Here is a 19,928-nt window from a genome sequence, read left to right as displayed (position 1 = left end):
TGTGGTCTGGGGTCACTTGGAGTACTTGCTCACTTCTGGGTGAGACTGCCAGTTGTCTGAGGTTTGGAAGTGCCTTGTTAGTCAGGGAAAGACATGAACTGAAGTTGTCAGTGTCATCGCTCACAGAATTAAAAATCACAGCGAGGAATTCCTTAGGCAAGAAGCCTATAGCAGCCTATAGCCTCATATTAGAGAGCTTGGGCTCGCCAAGTGACACAGTCTGGGTCCAGAGGGAGGCTCAGCTGTAATTCAGACCTTGATCCCATGGGACTGGGACTTGGGAGCCCTGGGTTCTGGTTCCAGCAACGCCAGTGACCTGGGAGCCCCACCCTCCTTGGGAAACCCTAGCCATCTCATATCTGGCTTCCCATCTGTAAATTAAAGGGGCAGACATGGTCTCCTCTACGGCTCATGTGGGTCTCAGACTCTAGGTCCCAAAGAGTTTTCAGATTTTAGTTGGAATTTTAACATAGAATTGGCTGGAGGGGAAAGATCATCTGAAACCAAAAACATGGAAAAGAAACGCAGGCAGGTTGAAAAGTACATTCTTGGAGAGCAAGTATTTAACTTTCTCTCTGATCTGAAACACACAGCTGGGGGGAACTTCTGGAAATGATTCATGGGAGCAGGTGGTGTATGTGGGATGGGGTGAGGGTGTCTGCAGGGCACCCCAGGTACTCCTCTGGCCCACCATGCCCCGTTACCATTTGAAAGCTGTTAAACTGGGACCCGAAAAAAATCGAGAGAGGGGTATGTGTGCAGTGGAGGAGGGTGAATGGTGCATCACTGGCGGGAAAAAGTCACCATGCACATTACCGTTGATTAATTGAGTGATTTTAGTTGAGTGAATATTGATACATGGCAGGAAGGCATGAAAATAAAATGAACACATACGGGAATTACTATTAACATAAGTGATAACATCAAAACATCTGGTAAAATGCAGTTAAAAAAACAACACACAAGTGAAATGGAATGTAAAACATTTTCACAGTATTCAAAGCTTTTGTAAGAGATTTAGACTCTATAGGAGGAGCGCTACGTGGAGGAACTAGAGGAAACAGGAATCTCGTCTGTGTCCTGTGCATCTGCTGGTGAAAGGTCAGGAGGGCCAGCACGTTATGCCACGAGCGTCTCTCCTAAGACAGAACGCCTGAGCCCAGCACATCCACGGGGTTACAGCAAAGCCCTTAGTTACGTGGAGTCTGATGAGAAAGACAGACTCTAGGTTTGGGCAATGGGGTTTCTGTCATTTACAGACCCAGCAAAGCCCTTAGTTACGTGGAGTCTGATGAGAAAGACAGACTCTAGGTTTGGGCAATGGGGTTTCTGTCATTTACAGACCCAGGTGCCTTAGGGAGCCCTCAGTGCTAATTCACCGACACCCAAGGCCAAGTGTGACACAGGATGCTCTAAAAATAGAGTGTTCTTGGAATTCTCCCCTCACTTTCTATCTTCTAAGATAAGTACTAATATTCTTCAAAGATTTAGCTGAGTTCTGCCCATGACCTCACTGGATTCCACCCAGAATGATGATTTTAAACCTTCACGAATACAACCTTTGCACTAGTAATAATGACCCAATCACACACAGACCTCTTTTGGAAACCAATGAGAAAGCCAATGAGTCTGCACATCGTTTTTGTTACATCCTTTGTTGAGAAAAACAAAGGTTTGTGATCAAATGCAGCTTTGGGCCCAGAGCCTCCCTTTGCCCTGCAACGGTTGATGTGTAATAGTCAAGGCTGTCCCAAGCCCACAGTGAAACTCAGTCCCGGGACTCTGTGCTTGGACTCTACAATTGCAATTCACATTTCCAACTTATTTTGAACTCTCTTACTGCTTCCTACCTGAGAATTCCCATTTAGAGAGTCCACCTGTCCATTTATAACCTTCCTGGGGTAACTGCTATGGCCCACACAAAGCCTTTCCCAAGGCCCTCACCCTGGACAGAGGCCTTGTTGCCTGACCCACTCTGTCCAAACAAGCAGATGCATACGAGCACAGAACTCTTGAGTTAATCAGTCAAGACTAAGACCCAGATCCATACGCTCATGAAATTGCTCTGAATTTCAGTTGACAATAGGAAAGTAGAATGTCTCTAATAAACTAATATATATACACATTTTTAAAAAATCATCCAAAATTACAGGCAAATCACTTAAGATCTCCAACACTTTATGATTAAAGGTCAGAGAGAACCAAAAAAAAAAAAGTATTAAATGATGGGTCACTAATTGTCAGGGGTTCATTAGATCAGGATAACCCTCAAGAACGTACTGAAGTTGGCAGGCTGGCTTTCAGACTGGAGTTTTGGGCAGTTAACAGAATCTTCCACTGTTTCTGCGTCAGGCAGAGGCCATGCGGGTGACGCCTTCGAGCCCCACTGAAGCATTGGATTGGGTATAAACATTTGCCCAGAGGGACAATCGTTAAATCCTCGAGGTGTTACAGAGAATTAAGAATCAGGCTTGAGGGAGAAATTAATTTAGGAGGAATTACTTCCTATACATTGAACAACAGGAGTCAAGTTGCTTCCGTGAATGGGTTTATGAACATCACTCATTAAACACAATGGCTTTGAGAATTATCTTGGGGCCCTTGGGGGAAAACCGTAGCTGCTTTGCCTTTTAAACTCCCTCCTTGGACGGGGACCCTTGTAGCTTAGCTTTCCCTCTGCAGAAATGAAAAAAGCAAAGCCAAACAAACATTTTTTTTTAGTGCAGAGGACAGGCAGGCAGGCTATTCTGAATTTCTCGGCTCTCTAGGCAATCAAGTTCAAAGGAATCCATTTCTTCACAGGAAAGACAGGAATGGGATGTACTGTGAGTTTTGATTAGCGTTGTGTTCGGGCCAGGGCAAGCCAGAACCCCTCAGGAAGGAGGACCCACAGCTACACTACCAGGAGAATCCACCTCCCACTGGAAATGCTCAGAGAGACAGCCACTCTGCTAGAAAGTTGCCTCAAAGGCACCAAGAGACCCCAGTCTTACCACACCTTTCAAATGCTCAGTGGAGATTTTTTTTTAAAACCTTGAAAAGTAAGTGGGTCTGTTGGTCGCTTTAAAACAATGTGAAATGAACAAACAAGGGAATTAGAATACTGAGCTCTTTATCCAATGACAATTCACCCTAGACTAGCAACTTGCTCGACTGTTCTCAATTTTTTCTGTTTTTCTCCTTTAACTCTGTTTTTTGAAAACCACCGTTGCCTTCTCAGTCTACGAATCATCACCTCTGTCACACCAAGGCAGGCCCGTGCCGCCCTCCACGTGTCAGGAGGTGAGATCAAACCTGAGGCTGATGGTAACCACCTCCAGGGCATCTGAGACTGGCTGGTTCCTATCAGAGCTGACACATGGCCACAGGGCCAAGCAATGCAGGCCCCTCCCTTTGTTCTTTCTATTTCTCCTGTGCACTGTCACTCTCTGAGTGTGGTGTGTGTCTGTTTCTGTGCACGATGGACAGAAAGAGAAACTCCTCTGGAACTGAAAGCCGTGCATCTTACCAACAGTTAGAATTTTCTAGTTCCAAAGGCGTAGATTAGCTGATAGATCCATAAGCAATCTGTAATGACAGAGAGTGGCAGAACCTAAGGTTTGCTGCCGCCTCTCCCTTGCCGCCCACCCCCTTTCTTTACCGCAGCGTTTTCTTTTGTAGTGACTGTGTCTCTGACTGCGATGATGCTGCACCTCCCTTCCCCTGGGGACGTGCTGCTCCACACTGTAGGTCTTCAGAAGCTTCCTGATCTAACTGGGTTTCCTCATCTGGGCATGCGGCTTTAAACATCGGCTATACTGGGGTCTGGAGCATGGGGATGGAGGGAGGGCTGGGAAATGCTGCAAGGGCAAAGTAGCTGGATTACGATGCCCTCCACCTCGAAGGAGCAGGGGGTGTGAACCGCCGAGGGTCCAGGGGTGTCCGCTCCCCCCAACCCACCCCACGAGAATCACTTAAAGACCGACTGGAAAGTGGGACATTCGTGATTCTTCATCTTCTTCATGAAGTTTTTGAATTCTTTGTTTTTCTTGTCCCACTTATGGATGGCCGTCAGCAGGTACTGGCTCTTGACCTTGCGGCCCATAATGAGGAAGTGGTGGCTGAGGTTGTCCAGCTGGTGACAGGGGCAGTCGGCCCCATTCTTCAGGTACAGGACCAGCTTCTTCAACTCCTTCTTCTTGATGGGCCCCAGCTTCAGGGGCTTCTTCTTCTTGGGAACAATCTTCTTGTCGCCATTTTCCTTTTTCACTTCTTTGATTTTCATCCTCAGGGCTAGAGAGGGGGAGGACAGAGAGGGGAAGAGGAGAGAAGGGAGAGAGAGAGTTTTAGAACACGGCTTTTCATCAGAAACCACAACCCACCCGCGGGCAGAAGAGCAGGAGACATAAAAGGCAAAGATCACCTGAAAGAGGGAGGCTCTATCTGTCTATTCTATAGATAAGGACCAAGGTCTCAGCTCACCTTCACGTACCAATTCTGCCCCCTGGTTTTGCAGTATCTGAGGGTATCTCAATGGTTGTCACAGGATGCCGTGAGAGTCTCAAATAAAAGTTCAAAACCAAATCATGTGTCTCTTTTTTAAAACTCCAGGACTCAGACTATCATACAATGCTTTAAGCGAAGAAGCGGATCATCTAATCCAATCAAGTCCACATAATCCAATGCTACCAACATCAGCACTCAAAGAAAAAACTTACCCTCAGTTTTGTTTTAAGGAGAAAGTTATTGGGTTTACGTTTTTTTTAATATCCAAAGGACCTAAAATTCTTTGTCAGTTGGGTCCTGGAAAGAAGACAGACAGAACCTGTGTGTGTGCAGTCAGCAAGGGAAAGCTGACTGCATCAAACGTCAGCGTCCAACTTTGTCATCAGAGAAACCAGGGTTCCAACCACTGGGCCTCCAGGGCGTTCAGACAGCAGGTACCATTGACGTGCTGTCCACCACTCATCAACCACTAGATGGCGCCACTAATGGGCTATCCTACCCACCGTGTAGACCCACAGAACCAAACTCGACTTTGACCTCTCGACCCATTCGAGCAAGTCCTGGTGAGGGCCTGATGGATAAATCCAGGTGGTGATCCCTTAAATCTCACATGGTACCTGGGCTTCTTCCATTCTCAGCACGGCTCCCCGAAGAGAGGGAAAGCCAGCCCTCTGCCAACTCTGCCTTCCGGTCTCTTTGTCTCTACAGAGCCTGAGTCAACAGTGTTTCAGGGTTAGTGTGTGGACCACACACTCTAGTGCTGGCTTCATGGGGTTAATTGGTGAGGATAAATTAGCGTGGAGGCGTTCTATTCATCGGAAATGCACCAGAAACACAAACACAGCGTCCTTATAACAGTCAACTCCCCTGAAGCCTCGCCAGCCCTGGAGAGTTCCAAAGGAGTTGGAAATCATTTCTAGATTCTGGTCACCAGATGATGTGTCCATCCCTTGAATTCTTGTGAATTCCAAATCACCAAGCCCTCTCTTTTGAATAACTCAAAGCTTCCACCCACATTCCATGAGGAAAGACTTGAATCGAGCTACAGAACAGTAGCTAATGACTAGGAAAGCATCTGGATGCCCTCAAGAGCACTGAGTATTTTCCATGCACTTCCTCAGTGAAACCTAATACCTCCACGAGGAAGGTGCAATTATTTCCCCCATTTAACAGATGAGAAAACTGAGGCGTAACGGTTACGTTTACTTGCCCAGAGTCACTGACCCTAAACTAAACCCACGGACTGAGTGTGCACTTATAATCACCGTGCTGTCCAGGCCGAACTGCAAAATTCTTTATAATGAAGCTGACATTTCAAGTGCTGATTAAATGGACCAAGACAATACGGGAAAAGGGCTCGGGCTCTCTTCCCAGGTTTACCCACATTTCAAAATGACTTTACTTACGAAATGGTAAGAGTTCCTCCTGGTTGAAAGGGAACACCGCAAGAGTGAAGGCTTTATTGTTTATTCTTTAGCTGATTAGAAAGCACACCCTTGGCCACCCCAAGAATTAGGAGAAATCCTAGGAACAAAGCTTCAGTCAATGTGTCAAAATCAGGAAATCAAATGCACTCCCATCCCTTTTGCTTACAGAAGGAGTTCCAGCTCTGCAGCCACCGAGCCCCAGGTAACAAATACCCCAGGCCCGCAGCCCTTAAGAAAGACCTCACTCCCAAGGGTGGTGGAGGTTTGGGGACTGGCCCAAGCAGCGGATGGTTAGCCCTGACCTCGCAGGCTGGCCCAGCCCCCCTGCCCACGGGAGTGCACTGAGCACAGTTTCCCAGTGAGCTCCTCTCTTTACTGCCCCACGGAACCAGCCACTGCCCGGCACCTCTGATTTTGCTTGATTCCTGCACCCACTCCCACCCTGAGGGCAGAGGCAGGGGGACCAGCAGGTGGGAAAGCCGCATCTAGGAGCCAGCAGAGACCACCCCTCTGGGACCTCCGCCCAGACCTGCCCAAGCAGCCCTCCCTCTCCCACCCCGGCTCAGCTCCCCTTGTCGGCTTACCATCCTTGTACCTGGTGGGTCACCTGAGAAAAGACTTCACCTGGGCCAGTCTATAGTTCGCTCATCTAGAAATGTGTCCGGGGGGTTGAGCCAGAGGAGACTCCCTGCCCAGGCCCGGGCAGATCAGGGCTCCATCTCTGCCCGCCCTCCGCACTGCGAGAACCGACTGACCCAAGGAAGGCAGCCAGGGACTGCAGGAAGGCGAGGCGGTGAAGACACCCTCCGAGAAGTGCCCCGACGTGTCACGTGACCCAAGGTCTAAAGCTGGGATCGATTACATCACTGGCAGGGACGAATGCATTTCCAGTGACAACTGGGCAGCCTCTTTTCTGCAGAGAGGTGAGCCATCATTTTTTTTGGAGAACCCACTGTGTGCCAAGCACAGGACAGGTGCTCTCTGTGAGGCTCTCCTGACCTAATGCACAGCAACCGCTGTTATTACTGACGACGATCAAGGAGAAGGACTCGGGTTAAGGAACAACACGAGGCCACACTTTGTGAAAAGAGACTGAGGACTATAGAACCCACCCCTGACCCCAAAGACCACGCTGGTTCCTGCTATACCATGACGGGGTTTCAGATGCCATTGCTTCAGTGGAAACTATTTCCCTCCTTTGATTGTGTTGCTTTTAATCACAACTCAAATCAAAAATTAATGTTCCTTTGCCATGACCGTGTCAAGGAATTTAGTTCACATAGGCGGGAGCATGGCGGGGAGAGGGAAAAGCAAACGATGGAAATGTGTTCTGCATTAGACCCTTCGCTTCTTGCCATTTGGCTCCTTTCTCTTTTTGAGGTAGGGAGAGTAGGGAAGAAGGAGGCACATGTGGCCAGAAATTACTAACATCTTTCCATCTTTCAGGGCTTTATTTCAGGGATGCAGATTACCAGCAATGTTTGGATAGGCGATTAGCCATCCCAGGTTGACTTCCCCCTGCCTTGTGGGTATGTGTGCAGCCTCCCACCGCATACACCCAGGGGCTGCTGGGACGGGGTGGGGGGAGACTGACCACTTCCTTTTCCCCCACCCGGCCTCCACCATGCAGACAGCCTGGACCCCAGGGATTTCGCTCACCCAGGGACTGTGTTTGCGCTGCAACCGGTGCCGGTGGGCAGCGGGGAGCGGCCCCAGCAGGCAGCAGCTGGGCTCACGACTGGGGCGCTGCTGGAGTCCCAGGTCCTGGGTTCTAACTGGGTGGCCACAGAACCTGGATCTGAGCTCCTGGAGGCTGTAAAGCGTGGAGTGCAGTCTGCCTGCCGGCCTGGCCGGTCGAGCATGCAGAGGGCCCGTGCTGGGCAATCCCAGGCAGACTGCTGCGCCCACCCTGCCCCCGTGCTTCTCTGCCCCCTCCCGAGCCTGTCTCCCACAGGGTGACGATTCTACACCTGCCTCGGGCCCTTGATCTCAGCTACCCGTGACAGCCAGACCCTGAACTAAGACAAAACAAAACAAGAAACAAAACCCTTCTCTGCGTTTTTTCTTAGCAGCAACTGAACGCCCTCCAAGAGTAGGATATGACTCCTGCCTTTCACCTTGCTGGTCAGGGCCAGCGAGGATGCAGAGGCCAGAAACTTTGAAAACTCACAACTTAAGGTCACAGTTAGGGGCTGTCTGGGTCTTTCTCCGCAGCCTTAAAATAAATAACCCCTTCTATTCAGGTTAGACCCTGAAAGTTTCATCCCACTTGCAGTCACCGAAACCATATTTTTTGTCTCCCCACAAAGCCTGGCCATTTTCTGAGGCTGAAATGAGCAGAGGAAGCTTGTTACGCTCATCCCAAACCCACACTCTCTTCAAAACCATCTTTTTCTCCTGACCTGCTTATGCTAATGGGGCCGCCATCCTTCCAAATACCCAGACAGGGAGCCTGGACGAGAGGCCACTGTTGGCCAAGGGCCAGGCATTTACGCGATCGACAGTGTGGAATCGCTGCAGGAGTGCAAGAAAGGGCCTGAGATGGGGAAGGTGCCGAAGGGGCGGAGTCAGTCGCCAGCTTTGTGACTCATCTGATTACAGATACCGGTTGCAGTGAAGAATAAAGTACAGAGACGAGAAGAGAAGGAGGAACCTCCACCGGGGAGTTCCTGCAAAGTCATCAGAGGAACGGATGGAAAACCAGGTAGCTCAGCATCTCGGAAAGCACAGGGGGAAGGCGCTTCAAGTGGAAGAAATGCTCCTTCATCCCCAATGCTGCAGAGTTTAAGAATGAGTGTGGGACCAGCTTGCCAGCCTTGGCAGTGGGGGGGGGGGGTTTGTTGACGACCTGTGGGAGCCACAATCCCAGGGGGTGAGGGAGACTCCCAGAGAGCTCCAAACCAATGGGAAGTGAAAAGGTTTTCCATCCTGACAACCACCAAGCGTCTGGAATGTTTGTGAAGAGTCATCGCTGGCCACTTCAAGCCAAACATAGTAGATTGAGCACACAATCATTTCTACCCCTCTAAAATTATAGTTTAAAAAAAGTTATAAACACACGCAAGAAAATGGTAAAGAAACAAGGACATCACATTTAGTATAATAGAAAGCAAATGGATGGTGGGTCCTGGCTTGAAGAGAAAAGAAAAGCTGAAACCCAGCTGCTAACAGAGGGAGCCGACAGTAAGAAAGCAGCAGATCCACATGGCAGGACCCAGACGTGCTCGTGAACTGGGGCCATTGGGTGCTTCTGCACTCGATGACAGAGACTGTATTAAATATAGGAACTGAGAAGTCTGCATCAGGGCACCCAGATCCACCAGCCTGGCCATAAATCCAGATGACTGCGCCTCACCAACTCCAGCTGCAGCCAAGACGTTTATTCCGTACAGAAGGTTTGAACCCAGACAGACTGGGCTTGCGGACACCAGGCTCACAGGAGGACGGAGTAGTGGGGAGCTGCCCCGACACCAAAGGATTAAATGAAAGTCTGCACAGTGAAGAGCGAGACCCTCAGGTCTTAGAACACTACAGCAATACCCCCAGTCAGAGGACTGTAGGGTTTCTATCTAAAGAAACTAGTAGCCCCAAAGAGAAGACCTACAGCTCCCCCTAACAAAATTCCAAAATGAGGCCCAACAAATCACAGGCCATGCATACACGCAAAGAGCTCCAATTTAGTGCTTTACTCTTAAGCTCCAGCGGCCAGCCAAGATCAGCAGGCTTTTAAAGGAAAGACTCTAAATGTGAACGAGAGACCAAAACGCACGAAACACACAGAAAAAAAGAAATCAGAGATAACAGAAACAAGCTATGGCACAGAAGAAAACTCTTTACAAAGATAATGGAAGATACTGTATTCATGAAACCAGCACAGAATGCTGTTAAAAGGAATGTTCAGAGAACCAAGAGTATTTGAAGTTTTAAGAGGTAAGAGCAGAAATAAAGAATGCAACACACGTGCTTTAAGGTAAGCTTGGAACAAAATGACAAAGAGATGGAAATAGGAGAGAGAAAGATAAAAGAGAGAACCCAACCAGGAGGTTCAACATCTGAATAAGAGAAAACCAAGAAGACAAATGAGAGAAAATACCAAAGAAATAATGCAAGAAAAATCTTCCAGAAATGAAGAACGTAAGTTCTCAGATTAAACAGTGCCCGGGTCAATGAATCACAGCATTTAGAAACACCAGAGGTGAAGAGAACTTATAAAATCCTCCAGAGACAAAGCGAGGCTACATCTGCCGCAAAGGACCAGGCATCAGAGTGGTCCTGGATTGGTCAACAGCAACACCAGAAGCCAAAACAATTTCCACATTCAATACTGAGCCAGTCAATGTGGGACAGGAGAATAAAGACAACTTCAGGCATTTAATGGTTAAAAAACAAAATCTTCCATGTATCTGTTCTTAGGAAACTGCTCCAAAAATGCAGCACAAGACCCAGGATCAGGAAACTAAAGCTCTCACATAAGATAAAAGCAATGGAAGTCTTAGAATGGTTCCTCCAGAACAACTGTGTGGCCGGCGTAAAGCTCAATCAGTCCAGACTGAAACGGGAGGACAGAGGGATACATCTGCAGGAAGGTCTGGGGCTGAATTCGAAACACAAACACGAGGAGCCAGGAAAATAAAATGAGGCAACTACTACCTCAAGGGAAAACAAAATGGTGTATAATAAAGGAAATATAAATGCAGTACACTACACGGCTCAGCTGTATATAATATTGACATAATTACAAAGATTAAACGCTGCATGTCAGTTTAAGCAGAAGTGTGATACAACTATACTGAAAAGAATGGGGAGAAGAGGGAATAGGGTATAAGACAGATGTCTGTATCGTCAATCATAGAAAAGCAATAAATAGTGTCTAAAAATTAAAACGAAGAATTTAACTAAAAATTAAAATTGTGTAAAAATTAAAATTAAGAAACAAAAGTGAGACAGATCTTTGTCTTCAGTAATAGAAAATCAATAAGCAATGTCTGAAAATTAAAATTAAGTATGGTACTTATTTACTCCATTTTGCTATCTATCATAAGAAATAGCTAAAATAGCTGAAAATTATTACCTCTGGGTTGGGGAAATTAGTGGTTGGAAGGCATGGGGCAGAGACCTGCAGTTTTTTATTAAAAGCCTTTTAATACTATTTGACGTTTTAAATTGCATTTATTCTGAAGCAAAAAACTTAGATTTTAAACAAGCTTGCTGTCTAGTAAAGAACTGAAATGTATATAAAATGTCAATGAATCACAAAATGGGAGCTCTTAAAAGAAACACAAAGATTACATTTCCCGGCCCTTCACTCCCCATTCAGCTGGAGCAGTTTGGCGTTACTTAGGGCTTCTCAGGAAGGGTTTTGTTTAAGAATTCTGCTTTTTCCACTGTTTATTTGGGAGCACGGGGTAGCCTATAGAGCTTGTCAAGACGATCATTTTTCAGATAAAAAACCAATTAGGTTAGAATTCGGATTATTTACTTTGAATGCAAAGGGACGTCAAACCTGGTTCAGCTGAATAGGCTGCCCGAGGCTGGAGGTGCCCACAGCTCCCTGCCTCTCAGCCCAGCCACAGCTCCTCCAAGAAAGGAGCAGGAAAGCATGGGGTCCCAGCAGATTCTGGGGACAACTGACCAGCAGTCAGATATACCGTCTCCAATAGGTGCTAATAAAAAATCATCCTAGGGGATTCCCTGGTGGCGCAGTGGTTGGGAGTCCGCCTGCCGATGCAGGGGACGCAGGTTCATGCCCCGGTCCGGGAGGATCCCACATGCCGCGGAGCGGCTGGTCCCGTGAGCCATGGCCGCTGAGCCTGCGCGTCCGGAGCCTGTGCTCCGCAACGGGAGAGGCTGCAACAGTGAGAGGCCCGCGTACCGCAAAAAAAAAAGAAAATCATCCTGGGGCAGGTAACCCACCACACAGTCTGACTCCTGACTTGCTTGCTTTCCTAAATTACTTTCTCTGGCAAACATGGCTGAAGTTCCCAAACAGATGATCTGTGCAGCAGCCGGGCAAGATGGACAAACTCTTTACTGAGTGGCCTGTTCCCAGACCCCAGGACCAGGAAGAGCCCACAGGTGGGCGCCTGGAGCATCAGCCCTGGGGGTTCAGCTTACACCCCTCCTCCCACCCTGCCTCCTGGTGAAAGAGCCTGTTCAGATACCAAGACCTCACTAAGCAGTCAGACAGAGAGGACCTGCTTTTCTACGTCCCAGCCCCGTTTTCACATATCTCTTGGGTGGGCGACCCTGAGGCAGAAAGCGCCATCCCCAAAGCCAACTGTGCAAGTAAGATTTGGTAACAGCGCCGGGTAAGGGCGGGGCTGGGAGAAACTGCTGCTGCTTCCAACGCCCAGCAGAGGGTCTGGGCACCGCACAGGCTGGCTTGCAGGCAGTGGGATCCAAATGAGTCCTGCTGACAAAGGCCCTGCAAAGGCAGCTCAACAGACCTCCGTTCCCAGCAGGGGCCAGTGTTTGCATCATTAATTCCTTTAGCAAAGAAAGGGGCTTGCGCTTGGTACGATAACTCAGACTCTCTCCCCGACCACAAACCACGTGCTGCATACTTACAGGCATCTACTGGCTACAGGACAGACGCTACAGAGAGAAAAGGAAAAAAAAAGAAAAATCAAAACAAAACAAACAAACAAAAGGACTGAAAGCAGCTTTTCTTTTTTTCTCATTTACAAGAAAACAGCAGATGTAAAAAATGCTCCTGAGTGACTTATCTGAGACAAATTATTTAACTGAAATTGTCCTGTTTTCTGGATCCCAGACATCTTCGGGAGGTGGGGGGATGGTCAGGCAGGAGGGTGGAATTTGCAGCTCTATGCCCTCCCAACCCACTTACAAGTACTCACGCACACAGCCCTGCGGCGTCGGTGGCGTCGGTGTCAGCCACCGGAACCCCGCTGCCTAAGCGCTTGATTTCATGGATTGTGTTAAATCCCCACTGATCGAAGCTAATGGTGCAAAATGGAAACCCCACTTTGAGAGCAAAGGGCTGCCTGCTGTGGGTTTATTCGGGACGACGTGTGCACCGCAGCCCAGGCAGCAGGGACTTGGGCCCCACTCCTCCCAGTAAGGACCGCATCCCCCCCCCATGCCTCCCCAAGCAGTCGGCAGAGGAGAATAGGAGACTTGCTTAAATAAAGTCACTCAAAAGGATTAATGGAACCTTGGCTCCAAGTCCGGGCCAACCGGCCAAGGCAAACAGTCCTCCTGCCGGAGGGCTCACTAGTTTTCCATTCCACCCCGCAGTGTTCACCCCACACGGCACGTTGGAGTGCGCAATGGTCTCTTGGAAGGAAGACGATGGGGAGTGGGTTTCAGAACCAAGAATCGGAAAAGCCATGAGATAGCCCTGGCTCTGAGAGATGCTCCAGAGAGAGGTCCTCAGGATGTCCTGGAAGGCTTGTTAAAATGCAGATTGGGGGGCTTCCCTGGTGGCGCAGTGGTTGGGAGTACACCTGCCGATGCAGGGGACGCGGGTTCGTGCCCCGGGTCGGGAAGATCCCACATGCCGCGGAGCGGCTGGGCCCGTGAGCCATGGCCGCTGAGCCTGTGCGTCCCGAGCCTGAGCTCCACAACGGGAGAGGCCACAGCAGTGAGAGGCCCGCGTACCGTAAAAAAAAAAAAAAAAAAAAATGCAGATTGCCAGCCTGCCCCCAGAGCTTCTGCTTCAGCAGTAATGGGACGGGGCCTGAGAATGTGCATTTCTAACCTGTTCCCAAGTGACGTAATGCTGCTGGTCTGGGGACCACACTTGAGAACCACTGGTCCAAAGGGTTTGAGGGCGGGCTTTTTGGTCTGTCACCATGGTTATTCACAGTGACGCATTCTGAGGACGCTTTCTTGGATGGTGTTTAAACTTACTGGAAGCCCAGGGCAGCCCTCCAAACTCATTAAAACTCAGGCTGAAGTCAGCACGGGCAGGTCCAAGACCCAGCTGACCTTGGGCAAGCTGTTCTAGTGCCATTTTCAGAATCGCTGAGGTCTCTGGGGCCCCTACCCCGCAGAGATGGAATCTTGCAAAGTCAGGAAAACCGAGGCTTTGTTAGCGAGAGGCAGCATCTTTCAGAGTAAAGGACTCTAAGTCCAGAATCAGCCAACTCCAGCTCCTGGTTGGGATTCCATCACTAACTTTTGTACAAATCACTTCACTTCTCTGGGTCTTCATGTAGCCATTTGGACCAGTGAATGTCAATTTCCATTCCAGCACGGGCAATCTGTCTAAGTCTTCATACTTCCTTTCTCTGTCTTGAAACTCAGTATAGATTATCCAAGGGAAAGTAGCCTCTATCTCAGATGGCACCGGCTGCCCTCGCCGGCTCACGGCACCCGGGGACCCTGCTGACAGTGGTCACAGCCCAAGCCCACAGAGAACACAATGGCACAAGAGCCTGGCCCTGACTGTGGAGCTGCCTAAGCTCAAAGACAGCCCCCAGAAAGCATCTCCCAGCATGGCGGCAGGCAGGTCTTCACACTATCCCATCTGACGGATGGGAGAAGAGGCCTGGCAGTGCCCTGACCCCTCGGCTGGGAGATCCCCGAAGCGGCTATGAGTCACACCTCTGAGAAGCGGCGGCAGGCACACCTCAGATCTCAGCCCTTCACTGTTCTCATAGTTGATCCCTCTGAGCAGAGGGTGTACTCCAGACAAAATTTATGCTTTTCCTACCCATCCTTCCGGCCAAGCTACAGATCATCTTCTCCCTGAAGGTGATCTTCTCCAGCCCTGACCTTCAAGGTCCCACCCTGCCATCTGCATATGGACTCAGCACAGGTGGTAATTACCCGTGAGTGTGCTTTCTCAGCCCCCTCCCACCGTGAGCCTGCAGGCCTGGCCCACCTACCCACCCCTGTCCCTGGACTAGTGGGTGTCCCACACCTCCCTGAGCTCAGCTAACACTGATACACAAGCGAACGAAGAGATATAAACAGCACAGTCTGCCCTGAAGTTCACAGCCTCACTGGTGAGACGGGCATCATTCGCTCACACCTCTGCTTCAGCAGGAACAACTACGGCCAACGGCTACTTGGCAGATCAGGCCCTGGTGTAGGTGCCTTCACACGTTAACTCACTGAATTCTCTAGCAACCAACCCCGTGGGGCGGACACCCTCCTGATAACTGGCTTGCTGATCGGGAGGCTAAGGCAGGATAGCTCAAGAAACTGGCCGAGCTTCCACGGATCTCGAGGGGACACTGTGCCAGGAGGAGTGGAGGTGAGGCCATCACCATCCACCGCCTGAAGCACGGACAGTGCTCAGCTAAGGTCCAGGGGACCCAGGCCTCGTGTGAGGCCTGGGCCGGTGGCCGCTGCAGGCTGGGTCTCACTAATTCTCCCCTAACACACAGAGAATGTTCTCCAACAAACCGACCCCAATCACTGTCCCTAACAGAGGTATGCCTGTGAAACCCTTGCATGGTACCTATAATTAAGAGAACATTTCAGAAACTAACACAACATTGTAAATCAACTTTACTTCAATTAAAAGAAAAAAAAAAGAGGACACTGATACGTTGAAACAGTAAGTAAAAAAAAAATCTCTGTCTTTGAAAGGCCTAGGGTGAGGAAAACTGCAGAGCAATTTCAGGGGTGTAAAAGTCTACCACGTAAACTTATTTGGGAAGCAATCTCTATGCAAAATTGTGCACATCAAAGACGCAGAGGAGAGAAATACTCCAAAACATCGGCTGTCTCTGGGCACTCTGAGAACGGCTGATGTCTAAGCTCTTTATTGTGTTTCCCACTATTTTCCAGGTTTTATAATTTTCATAGTGAGAAAAAAAATTACCCCAAAGAGAAGTAAGTCTTGTCGTACTCTGGGTAAATAAGAAGTTTACAGCTTACAGTTTATGACTCTTCCAGCAGGTGTTCAGCAGGTCTTCACAGAAAGCCCACGAGACACCAAATTAAACATCGATTAACCCTGTGTGCATTTGACCAGATTTCCCAAACAAACAAAAAATCCAATTCCTTGCTACCCCCTGAAGTTTCCTGGGGCAGCCAGCAGGGAAAAGCCCTCCCTGGTCATGGGCAGGGAAGCGAAAGGAATACAACTGGGCCTGCAAACCAGGACACTTCGGAGACAGAAAGAGGGCCATTTGTTTTTATGCTGGGACCACAGGAATAAACGGGGACTTTCCTGAGCAAACAGGACATGTAGCCACCCTAACAAGCAGGTGGCGCGCGTGTAAAGGGGAGGTGCATGTTTCACAGGTGTGGCTGGCATGGAGGTGGTGACGAGTGGCCTGGCGGAGGAGAGGGCAACGGAGGCCCTTCTTCTCCCTCTCCTGGCTGCCAAAGCTACCAGGCAGGTGCAGAGGTCAGAGGGTCCGCACACTGTCTGACCGCAGGGCTGCCCACACTTCCACGGCCCTGGCTGGGGAAGCAGAGCCCAGTGGATACAGAGCCATCGGGCTGGAAGGAGCCTTTGCCACAGCCCTACGTCCTACGTCCCGTTCCCTCAGTGCGGTGACGACAGCGAGGCCCGGTAGTGTCAGTGCCGCCGGGAATAATAAGCAGAAGGAGACCCGTGTCCTAGGGCCTCCTCCGCCGACGGGGCCTGGGGGCAGGCAGCGTCCTCACTGCCCCCCTTTCCCTCCCAAGGGCGTTCGAGGTATAAAAGGATTCGGAAAGGGAAGTACCTCTCTGCTTCGTCACAGATGTCTCTCAGGTACCAAGTTCAAAAGAGGGCAGAAAAACAGCCTATGTCCAAAATCGTTCATTCTAACCATCACAGGATGGCACAGGCAGAAACAGAGGCTGGTCCTAGACCTGAGCCCACCCCTCGCCCGCCATGAAGCTTCTTCCTGCTCATCCGAGATCCTCACCCACGTAGCTACCCAGCTGACTGCACTTGAATGTTTCTGTTTCTTTTTTTCAGTCTTTCTAGGCTTTGTATAAAGAGCAGGGAGGGCAGAAGGCCCAGGCACCCTAGCAGCCTGCCTGACCCTGGCCTGGGAGGCGCCGAGCATCAGCCCGAGCCCAGCCTGCCATGCACACCTTCCCCGTCCATCAGGTGGGGCAGCACCCGGCTTCACCCCAAAGCCCCAGGGAGGGGCAAGAGCACACACGTTCTCCTGCCACCCGCCCGGCACTGCCCCACCAGAGACAGACATGTATCCCCTTGGATTACAACGTAATGCAATCAGGATGGAGAGGAATGCTGGTCTCCCAAAGGTGAAGTCTGTCTTGGCCTCAGGTAGGTCTGGATGAAGCCAAGAATCTGAAAAGTTAATGGCTGAAGGCACCCAGTCCTAGCTCTGAGCTGGCCTCCCCTCGAAAAGGGAACCCTCCTGCACTGTTGGTGGGAATGTAAATTGGTGCAGCGGCTATGGAAAACAGGATGGAGGTTTCTCAAAAAACGAAAAATAGAACTAACATAGGACCCAGCCATCCTACTCCTGGACATATATCCACAAAAACAAAAACACTATGTATGTTGAAAAGATACATACACCCCAATGTTCATAGCATCATTATTTACAATAGCCAAGACATGGAAGCAACCTAAATCATCCAGATGAATGAAGGAGATGTGGTGTACACACACACACACACACACACACACACACACACCATGGAATACTACTCAGCCATGAAGAAGAATGAAAATTTGCCATTTGCAGCATGGATGGACTTGGAGGGCATTATGCTAAGTGAAATTAGTCAGAGAAAGACAAATACTGTACGATATCACTTAAAAATCTAAAAAATACAGCTAACTACTGAATATAACAAAAAAGAAGCAGACTCACATATATAGGAACAAACTAGTGGTTACCAATGGGGGGGCATGATGGGGGATGGGGAAGGGGGTGGTAAAAACTGCTGGGGGGAAGATAGGCTCAAGGATGTCTTATACAACACAGGGAATGTAGCCAATATTTTGCTAATGGAAAGGAACCTTTCAAAGCTGTATAAAACAACAGATACAATACATTGAAAGCTGGCCTCCCCTCTACTGTCCAGGCTCCTTGCTCCCGCCGAGCTCAGCAAGCAGGCGCACAACGTGGCCCATGGTGTCAGCCCCGAGCTGGGGGTCCCGAGTCCTGCTTCCAGATCCTGACTTCACTGGGTCTCCTTTCTTTCTCTCCACCCACCTGGAGCCCCACACACAGGTAAGGGGGCAGATCTGGGTCCTCAGAGCCCGGGGGACTGCGGGCAAGGGGAACAGAGCGATAGGATGGGGTGCCCCCCTTGGGGCTCTTTTCTGCTTCTCCAAGAAAACTACTTATTAAAAAGAGACAGAAACAAAAATCAATACATCAACAAACAAACTTCCCCATGGCTGCGGAAGCCGCTGCGCCCCATGGCCAAGTTGGCCCAAAGGAGACCCCTCGGGAAGCCGGTGGATGGGCAAGGACTCAGACGACGGGGACAGAGCTTCTTGGGCAGCAGGTGTCTGACCACATCCTGGGGCGGCGCGCCAACTGCCAAGGCACGCCTACCACTCAGGCGGCCAGTGCTTCCGACGTGTTTACCAAGCTCCTGGCTCCGGAACCGACAGATTTTGGTTAATGGGCCCCAACACGCCCCGTGTGCGGTGCATCCCTTCCTGCTGAAGACAGTCAGGACCCCGGGGTTCCGGGCGATGGCTCTGGCTCAGTCTGCTCCCCAGCATCTGGCTCCCTGGCCAGGCGTGCCCTTCACTGGCAGAGGTCAAGAGGGCTGACCCTCTGAGCCCACACACTCGCTTGCCCCCAGTTGTCCCCCCAGAGCTGGGACGAAGCAGGAGGAGTCGGGAAGCTGGGCGGGTCTCCCCGGATCTGCCCAAGAACGGAGGTCACCGCCCTGCTCACGCGCCAGGCATCGGGGACTGATGTCACCGCCACTGACCAGGGATGGTGGAAGGTGAATGTCACCCGGCCTACGATCAGAGCTCCGGCACCAGCACAGACACTTTAGGACCCAGAATGCTCGAGCTCACGGTCACCACCCGGCCATTGCAGATAAGCTGGTACTACGTAGGAGGCACCTTGTCACCTGTCAGCACCCGTTTTGATCTTTGGTGGACAGACGTACAGGCACCGTACACCCAACAGCTACAGTGCCAATTTGTCGTAAATTGAGGGTTTGCAGTGAAACCATCCTTAACACGGCCTGCACGCGTGACTAATTACTACTGGTAGCCTGAGGGGCTGACACACCCTCTGAAGAATTTCATTTGCTGGCCAGTGAGGAAAGATGCGGTTTCAAGACCCAGGCCCCCTGGGCAACGCTGCTGGCCGTTCTCTGGCGTTCTGATCTACCCCAGTCATGATTTCTCCAAAGTTCCTCCCTCCTGTGAATGCAGATTTTGTGCCTCACGTTCTCGTGCCTCACGTTCAACAAATAAACGATTTTTAAAGGGTCCTTATTTTCTAAAGCGCTTCAGACGAGCTGCTGGGGCAAACCCATCCAGCTGGAGGGTTTCGGGGCACTGCAGGCCAGGGGCACAGAGGGGGGCTCCACGATCGCTCCCGCCACCCTTTAGAACCTGTTCCAGAGATGCCTTGGGAGCCGACCTTGCCCCACATCTGCAACTGACTTTCCCTGGCTTGGCTGAGGGGAGACATCCTCTCACCTCCGATGCTCTAGACACTGCACCCTGAGGCTCTTGGTTTTCTGCGGTTCTATTCCCAAGCTCACCTATAACGTTAGAAATCGGCCTTGTAACACCCCTGCCCCCAGCAGATAAACAACAGAGCCACTGGCTGTATTTGGAGCTGCTCCCTGCTTCCCAGGGGCCACCAGGAACCAGGCCCTGCTGTGTGTGACACGGCACTCAGCGGGCCACCATCTCACATCTAGAATTTTCTCTGCCAGGCCAGGTGCTCCAGACCAACAAGGCTTTTTCTCCCTTACAAATGCCTTCCACGATTCGCGCATTGGTACTCACCGCGTGAAGCCGGCTTTCTTTGTCTGCGACTCCACCACGCCTTTGAGGACCACCGCCCTCTGCTGCCACCTCCCAAGTCCACCTTAGGGACCCCGGTACTGACCGCAAGTGTCAGGCATCATCCTTAAGGG

The 19,928-nt window shown here is 50.3% G+C and overlaps 1 protein-coding gene across 1 annotated transcript in view; it reads right to left on the bottom strand.

Annotated features, from left to right (window-relative positions):
• Positions 1–834: 834 nt before the first annotated feature.
• SFRP1 (secreted frizzled related protein 1) overlaps positions 835–19,928 on the bottom strand; it is a 43,819-nt gene continuing 24,725 nt past the window's right edge. The window contains exon 3 of the mRNA XM_029226720.1: positions 835–4,272. Coding sequence (XP_029082553.1) covers positions 3,950–4,272 — 323 coding nt within the window. The 3' untranslated portion in view covers positions 835–3,949. The remainder of the gene's footprint in view (positions 4,273–19,928) is intronic.

The sequence above is a fragment of the Monodon monoceros genome, unplaced genomic scaffold (genome assembly GCF_005190385.1).
Source record: "Monodon monoceros isolate NGI ecotype Baffin Bay Population unplaced genomic scaffold, NGI_Narwhal_1 Super_Scaffold_17, whole genome shotgun sequence".
In the NCBI taxonomy this organism is placed as follows: Eukaryota; Metazoa; Chordata; class Mammalia; order Artiodactyla; family Monodontidae; genus Monodon; species Monodon monoceros.
Note: the sequence above shows the minus strand (reverse complement) of the source record. Positions and strands in the feature narration are given on the sequence as shown.